This window comes from Acanthochromis polyacanthus, chromosome 22 (genome assembly GCF_021347895.1).
Source record: "Acanthochromis polyacanthus isolate Apoly-LR-REF ecotype Palm Island chromosome 22, KAUST_Apoly_ChrSc, whole genome shotgun sequence".
Classification (NCBI taxonomy): domain Eukaryota; kingdom Metazoa; phylum Chordata; class Actinopteri; family Pomacentridae; genus Acanthochromis; species Acanthochromis polyacanthus.
In genome coordinates this window covers 21,016,953-21,025,833 of record NC_067134.1, presented here as the reverse complement: position 1 = coordinate 21,025,833, position 8,881 = coordinate 21,016,953, and the positions used below count along the sequence as shown (strand labels likewise).

Below are 8,881 nucleotides of genomic sequence, written 5' to 3'. Positions count from 1 at the left end.
AAAGATACAAATTGAATACTGGTAGTGAAACTTTGAGTATAAACACAAGTAATGTAAATAGATATTTCAGCTATTGTAACTGTAACTTCAAAACTCAAAAAGCCGTGACTGAATATTTATCATAATTGATTTCTAGCTGTACTAATGAAGTGTAGACAGTCTTTTGACGTTATAACACTTCCTGGTGCTGTTTTGCATTCGTTTTCCTGCTAATTTGAAAGGTGTTGAAAATGCATTGTAAAAACAAATCTTTAATTGTACTGATTTTGTCCCCTTAATATTTTACTGTTTTTTTTGGAATAAACGGAAATATCAATAAAATTACAAAAATAAAAAAACATTAACAAACCAGAAACTATAAATAACGAGGACTGTTGGCAAATTTAATGTAATTTCACAAATATTTTCTCTATTTAGAGCACATGAAATGTTTATATTCAATATTTATACTGTAAATGTATTTCTAAAAATAGATAGAATTAGTAACAATTAACAGAAAAAGAAATATTGGTTGTGTATTGTTGCAAAGATATGTTTGTTTAATTACAAATCTATTGTATAATTATAGAGAGGTTTGTTTCATAAGAAAAAAATGCAAAGGTCAGTTAATTGTTTTCTTGCTTTTATGACAATGTAAAATGAAGGCCATAAAATATATTTAAAGTGTGGAAAATTGCTGTATTTTTTATGAGGTGGTAATTTTTCATAATTTCTATGATATATTATCATTTTTCAACTAACTTCTCCTTTTTATTTACAGCCTCGTTACACAGAAACAACAGAGAATATGAGGCAGAAACAAGCTTCCGGTCCGAAACCTTTAGAAAAATAAAACAAAATTTGAATGTTTTCTTAAATAATTTTTTACATAATTTATACTAAGTGTTATCGAATCGTATTTCTGTATCTCATGCTGTCAATTTTTATCCAGAAAATATTGTTTTTTAAACGAACGTTGTCCGTTCAGACTCCACACCAGCAGGCGGCGGAAATGAACCACTTCGTAGAAGAAGAAGAAGAAGAGCTACCGGCTGACAAATGCTAATGTAGCTACATATCAAGTGTTTCAGCCGAATAATTCTGTTTCAGCTTTTTGGAATAGGTTAGAAATTGTACCACTGGTTTTAAAAAGCCTTTTACTGGATTAAATCTAAACGCTGCACATAATGTTGGCTGCAGGAGCAGTAAGTAAACACGACTGCTAACTTTCAAATTAGCTAGTTAGACTGAGCTAAGCTACATAGCAACCTGTTCATATAATGTTAAACTAGAATACATTCTTCTGTCAGTGAAGAGAAGATACATTTTTATGCCACTCTTTATATCTAATTCAGTACAATTTAATTAATTTGCACTTGCTTAATTTGCACGTGTCCTCCTCCTGGTTATAACTTCACTTTTATGTGAGATTAGACAAGAAAACTAGCTAGCTAGCTTAAAATGGTATTCACTTTGATGTTACATATTGAAAGTTTGCTAAAGAGCTGCAACAATAAGTTTATAATCACTATATAGAACCTTGACAAGTTACAGGAGGCGTTGTGTCTGTACAAGACAGAACTTGCTGCTTCATTCATCTGTGTTGTCTCCAGGCTGTAACGACAGCACTGGCACAAGTGGACAGAGAGAAGATCTACCAGTGGATCAATGAGCTGTCCAGTCCAGAGACCAGGGAGAACGCTCTCCTGGAGCTCAGCAAGAAGAGGGAGTCGGTACCGGACCTGGCTCCCATGTTGTGGCACTCCTGTGGAACCATAGCAGCCCTGCTGCAGGTAAGAACAGGAAGGTTTTCCACAGGGTTTAGGATAGAGAATGGGCACTGAAAGGCTCTTTTGCGCTTGATGTATTAATTCACTTTCAGACAAACTCTGTGTTCCATTAATCTGACAACATCTGAACGTTTCAGCTTCATAATCTCGTAGCTGCAGTCGATGTTAAGTTGGGTCTTGTAACACTTCTAGATTGCTTTAAAAGTGACATAAATCTGAACTGCATCCAGTAGCATTAACAGACAGGCATGAACAAGTGGCACACTTGGATTTGAAGAAGGCTTTTTTCTCATGAACAAATATTCATCCAAAAACATCTCACAGAGAGCAAAAAGTTTGTTGCCAGAATCACTCATTCACTTCACTCTACAGTTTCACATTTATTCCTAACCAGACTTCCAAATTAAACTTCACTGCAGATAAAGACAGAGTTTCTTAAAGGTCAGGATCAATGAGAGTCATTGATAATTAATCTAATCTGTTTTCTGAAGTTCAGTTTGTTTTAAGGTTTTTTCTAAGTTTTTTAAATACCCGCAGCGTTGAGAGAATTTTGCACATATACACACTGGAATGGCAAGTTTTTTGTTTTAGTTCTTAGTTTAATACGTTATTATGTGTTATATGTAACTTGATGTTCTGTCCAATCTTACTGTGGCTCTCTTCAACACTCTGTTCATTATGTCTGAATGAAGTCATTTGGGACATTAACAAAAAGTGGCCTACTTCTAAAAGACAAAATGCTGTCACTTTAACTGATTAATGAAACAGCCATATTATGTGTTCAGCGTATGACAAAGAGCTTTTTCTCCAATGCATTCTTAAAAAAAAACAAAAAACGTACCTGTATTTGCAACCCTGTCAATTCCAGGAAATCGTCAACATCTACCCATCAATCAACCCGCCGACCCTGACAGCACACCAGTCCAACAGAGTCTGTAACGCCCTCGCTCTCCTCCAGTGTGTCGCCTCTCATCCAGAGACACGGTGACTGAATTATCTCTCCTGCTCTCTGTGCTCACATACACTGTATTTTAATACAGCTAAATTCCCAAAAAAGCTGCGCTCATTTACATATTTTTCTGTTTCTGTTGTCAGATGATGGAATAAGTTTGAAATTGTGGCAAAAATGCAGCTAATTAAGAGCAGGTGTTACCCAACAGATACTACCAAGCTGCTACGATGCATTGCAAAAATCCAGACATTATAAATGCAGTGCCGAACACACCACACATATGAGTTAAAAACAACATCATTGCAGCAAAATTAGCTAGCTTTTCATAAAGTTCAAAGCTACTAACAAAGGCAGAAAATCGTTACACGTTAATAAGAAAAAAAAATCCTGCACTTTGTTTAATATATAGACAGACATTTTTCACTTTGTGAAAAGATTTGATAGAAATTTCTTTGAGTTGTGCTACTGATTTAAGTAATAATCTCTTCTTTAAAATGTTTTTTTAAGCATCTTGGAGTTCCCAGATTACATGCTATACTATTCTATACATACAGGTTGTCAGAAATACAAAATTAACTCAAATATTTAGTTTTTTTAAACTAAAATGAATCATTAACATCAGCTGATTATTCCGTAAAATAGTTGCTAAATTAATCGATAGAAAAAGTTCATTTCGTTGCTGCGTTTAGATCTCAAATTTTAATGCCTTAAGCTGCAGAAAGTTAAATTTCACTTTACTCTCAGCGTGCTTTTGGACAGAAGTATCAGACCAGACATGTGACTGACTGAGATCCTCAGCATTGAGGGATCAGCCAGGATCAGGCCCACAAAAACTTGATCGTAACATCCCCGTGAAATAGTGATGGAGCTTTACCAGCGGGGGATTGTTGACTTTCTGTTGCTCACGCTGAAGTTTTGTCCTTCACAGTTCGGCTTTCCTGGCTGCACACATCCCGCTGTTCCTCTACCCGTTCTTACACACCGTCAGCAAAACACGGCCGTTCGAGTACCTCCGCCTCACCAGCTTAGGAGTCATAGGTAAGAAATCGTCATTCCTCTCTGGATTTAGAATTAAAATATGGGGAAAATCCATTATTGTTGTGCTGTGTATGTCCCCAACTAGATAGGCTGCCATTGTTAGAAGCTGGTCAGAATTTTAGTCTGTTTTAAAGTAGAAACTGAGGAAAAAAATTGGCAAAATCGTGTCTTTGACATCTGCTTGCTTCTGTGCTCACATATGCTGCAATTTAATTCAGCTAAATTTCCAAAAATAGTCTCATTTCCATATTTTTCTGTTTCTGTTGTCAGACAACAGAAGAAGTATGAAATAGTCAACTCAAACACATAACACTAAATGATAACTAAGAGTCACTTCAGAGCTATTTCTGCACTGCGGAACTACTGATTTTGAAAGTGCAGAGTCATCTGACAAACTCACCAAACACATAGAACTCCTGGACTGAGTAAAATACAGTCATTGTGCTGTAAATTTTAAATTCCCATGTCAAATAATCACTCAAACAGAAAGTTAGAAAGTTAGCGCTGTGAATCAGAAATGCAGAGAGAGTCTTCTTCCTGAAGGGGATGGGGACTGCAGCAACTCAGCTACAATTAAAGCTACAGACACTGGAACAGGGCTAAAACCAGGAGTTATGCAAACCATGTTTGGAGTATTTAGAACTGAAAAAATGAAAGCCACTCTGTTGAAATGTCATTAATCTGCTGAAAATGGACCCAATATTGGTTCTTTCAAGAAAGCTTTGACAGGCAGCATCCCAATATCTGACTATCACATGTGACCTTCACTTTATTTATGAGCTGAAATTAAATATAATGCTGTAATTTTATTAAAGAGTTTAGTCTCATTCGTTCCTTGTTTCATTCTTGTGCAGGTGCTTTGGTGAAACAGATGAACAGGAGGTGATCAACTTCCTGTTGACCACAGAGATCATTCCTTTGTGCCTTCGTATCATGGAGTCTGGAAGTGAACTCTCCAAAACGGTACTTTGTCCCGACTGTATCGTTGTGTCCGAGGCTCACAAGTGGTTTCAAATTCATGCTCATTTTCCAGTCAATCCCCAAAGGCAGAGAAGACAGAAGTTCAATGTTTTTAACTTCATAAATCACAATATCATAAAACATTTTTTCTTCTGAGATCAACAGTGGAAAGCTACTGAACCGCTCTGGTGACATGCTAAAAATATATTATTTGTGGCCACAATATAGCTATAACCTGCACACGAAATACTAATTCGTTCTCACGAAATACTAACTAATACTGTTAATATCATTCCTGGACAGCTGGGTAAGCAAATCGGCCATACCTACGTGATGTTCGTGAGGTGAGTGTCTTTTCTTAGCTGTTCTAGTCCATATCTTGTTATCCCGCATTTAGGCAGTTATTTATTTAGGCCTATGTTTGATACTTTGTTGCAACGGGTAGATTATCTGCTGATGTGTCACCCAATTTACAAACTAAATGAAAACTAAAACTATACAAACTAAATGCAGGATAACAAGATATGGACTAGAACAGCTAAGAAAAGACACTCACCTGAGGAACATCACGTAGGTACGGGGCCCCGTACGCAGATTATTGCAGGTTGTAAAGACGGTGCGCTTGATTTGCTTACTCACCTGTCCAGGAATGATACTAATAGTATTAGTATTTCATCTGCATGTTGTACCTAATTCGTGGCCACGAATTAGTATTTTGTGGCCATGAATTAGTATTTCGTGGGAGCAAATTAGTATTTCGCTGCTGAATGGGTTTCTGTCACACTCCATCATATTGTTTTTATTTATGCATTTGTATTTCACAGAAGCGGTCAACTTCTGTGCTTTTTTTTATGTGAAATAAAATGAAATGAAAAAAACCTAAAACTAAGATGAAAAAAAAAAAGATTTCATGTGCACGTTATAGCTATATTGTGGCCACAATACTTTTTTTAACATGTCACCAGAGGGGGTCCGTAGAAGCTACTTGTAGCTCAGGTTCTCAGGAAAAAGAAAATAAAAAGTCCAAGGATCTAAAATAATTGTTTTCCAGGTTGCCACCTTCATCCTGCAGAAGATTCTCCTGGATGACACGGGGCTGGCATATATCTGCCAAACGTATGAGCGCTTCTCCCACGTCGCTATGATTCTGGTGAGTTTCTACATCCTATAAATAGTTAGGATTAGATAAAGTTGTGTGCAGATTTTTGCTCTTTGTACTCATTGTCTGTTCTTGTGTTTCAGGGTAAAATGGTCCTGCAGCTCTCCAAAGAGCCGTCTGCTCGCCTCCTCAAGCATGTAGTGCGATGTTACTTACGGCTCTCCGACAACTCCAGGTATTTAGATTCTCAAAAACGACAACAATTAAACACCAGGAGGAAAGAAAAACAGAAGATCAGATTGCAAGTTGTCTGTGATTTCGTGATTTCATGTGGATACTTTGGCACCAAGGGCAGTGATATGCAGTATATAAAGTGCGTCGGTAATTCTGCCTTATGGGCAATGCACCATGAAAATAGATTTAATAAAACGCTCAGAACAGCGATGAACATCAGCATTTTTACATCAAGTTGTAAAAACAGTGTAACATATTCTGTTATCTTCTTGTAAAGTGATTCCTACATACATGAAAGTCATTGTTATTTATGACTTTTGTGAAGAACTGATCAATATCGTGATGGACGTAACGGCTTTGTTTACATTTTTTATGGAGTTCTGACTTATGGCGAAACTCGACTTACATCAATCTGTAGGAGCGGAACTCAGATGTAAGTCGAGGACGGCCTGTATACCTTTAAAAAGATAAAAACTTGCAATAGTGGCAGTTTTCATGCGTCATGTTTTGCATCTTGGGATTTCGCCCAAGTATCCTTGGGCAGAAAAAGAAGCTGCAGGATTAAAAGTTATAATTCAAACTGTCCAGATTAGTACCAGCAGAATGTATATTTGTGCATAAGTGTGTGTAGAAGTGATTCAGTCAGCGTGTCCGTTCCTAACCTGAGTGTTTAATGTTGGTCAGAGCCAGAGAAGCTCTGCGACAGTGCCTCCCCGACCAGCTCAAAGACACCACCTTCGCTCAGGTCCTGAAGGACGACACCACCACTAAGCGCTGGCTGGCCCAGCTGGTGAAGAACCTGCAGGAGGGTCAGGTGACCGACCCCCGGGGGATTCCTCTCCCCCCGCAGTGACCGTCCTTCCTGCTCCTCTCCCAACCCCAAGGAACACCAGCAAGGAACTGCCAAACAAACGACGGGCCTTCAGTCATGGACAGCACAGTTTTTATGAGAGACTTGAAACAAAAAGAAAACCCTGCTGCCTCCTCCTGTTTCTGTTCAGATGTGCAAGCAAACGGCTTGAGCTTCTGCCCTTCTGTTCTCATGGATCCACGTTTTTAACGACATTTGTTGCCTTGCCATGTGGTCTGCAACTGAATGTTGCAAAGCATAAAGCAGGATCAGCTCATTCATTCTGTGGATGTAAAACTAATCAGCATCCACAAATGTGTGCAGCGATTGTCACATTGCTGAAAGTGCACTGTGAAGTGAAGACACGCATTGGACTAGAAGTTTTAATGTTGATTAATGCAGAAAGAAAACTCACCTGGTTCTTGCACGCAAGAGAAGTCTGTCTGATAGGACTTAATTTACTTGCGTTTCTTGGATACATTCTTTTTTTGTTGTTTTATTGGCATACAAGCTTCTCATGTGAACAGCAAAATGAATGAAAAGACAGGAGAGAAACACTGTAAAGCACAATTTGTTTGCAAAAAAGAAATGCAAAGTCAGTTTTACTGCAGCAGTTACTGCATTATGAATCAAGATCAAGAGTTTAGCTTCAAAAATGTAAATGAACATTACTTGAATTTTCTTTTAAAGTGTAAGTGCAATAAAAATGTCTGTAAAGTCTTTAAACGATTGTAATAAACACCAGTAGTAATTGTGATGATATTTTTTTGGGGCATAATTGTGCAGCCATGGTCAGAGTTCAGGAAATATTTCAGCTTCAACAGATTCTCTGTCTGCAGTGTTTTGCAACTTTTGCCACTATTTTATTCAACCATTTAAATCAGCAGCTTAAATCTCTGTACAGCAGATGCCTTTTTAAGTGTTTATATAAAATGATTGTATACTGTAATGTCAGTTTTTTCTAGGATCCTAGAGCCGTACTGCCAACACAAGATTCAGGTAAATAATGCAACTCGTAACTGATGTATTCTGCAGCAGTGATTGTTGATTGTTTTTTTTTTAATATATTATAAATTTATATAAACTTGCAGTCTTTAGTGTTCAAACCTTAGTGTACATGTTAAAGTCTGCCAGCTTGTTTGCTGCTGTATAGACCTGCCTTGCTGACGCCTGATGGAGGCCCCAGAATCCCTCCGGCTGCTCTTGAACGCAGCATTTTTTGGATACAGGAAACATTTCCATGACTCAGGTATGACGGATAAAAATGCTAAATTAATTAATTTGAATACATGAATTAAGTACAACATAGAAACTGTCTGATAAATGTCTAATCCTGGTATGTTCAGGTGCTGTAGTGGTTAAAATAAGAGGTTCACATTGGATGTTTAAAGACTACAGTTCTTATTGTGAGTAAAAATACATCCCAAACTTGAGTTGTAGTTATCAGGCTTTAGATTGGGGAATTTTGTGAGAATTTTGTGCTTTAGATGCTGCAACTTTTGAAAATGCACTCAAATCTAAGCATTCATGATGCTTCTACACTCAGCTTTTTGCTTTGGATCTTAACTATTCAACAAATTAGGCACCGCTGGGACGTCTGGTATGACTGATTTCAGGTCACCTTCTGTAGAGGTTCCTGCTGGGTACTGTAGTTTTTGTGCTTGAGGTCATTGTGAGGGAACCCCTCCATTTTAGTCTTGGCTTGGTCTGTGTAATATGAGGCAGCAAGCTGAGCTGAAGCTGTGAATTATTCAACAGGCCGAACCTGAGCAGGGAGCACAGGTGAAGACCGCAGAGAGAATATTCATATTCTAAACTTACCAGCTTTGGTGTGGGAGTTCTCAGGTGCATAAGTGATGGCAGTAATGACTCCAGAGGTAAACTGGGAGCAGTTTGTGAATTTGAAATTGAACATGCTGCTAAACCGGCTTCATCAGGGTGTGCTTTGTGGGTCTTGGTAACATGAGACGGTTGGCGCT

General features: G+C 37.9%; 1 protein-coding gene across 1 annotated transcript; it reads left to right on the top strand.

The window, feature by feature from the left end:
* Positions 1-994: 994 nt before the first annotated feature.
* cnot9 (CCR4-NOT transcription complex subunit 9) lies at positions 995-7,664 on the top strand. Its single transcript, XM_051943539.1, has 8 exons — positions 995-1,184; positions 1,593-1,772; positions 2,638-2,753; positions 3,650-3,769; positions 4,614-4,722; positions 5,771-5,869; positions 5,962-6,053; positions 6,737-7,664. The coding sequence occupies exons 1-8, from the start codon at positions 1,167-1,169 to the stop codon at positions 6,903-6,905; spliced, it is 903 nt and encodes a 300-aa protein (XP_051799499.1). The 5' UTR covers positions 995-1,166; the 3' UTR covers positions 6,906-7,664.
* The last annotated feature ends 1,217 nt before the right edge of the window (positions 7,665-8,881 follow it).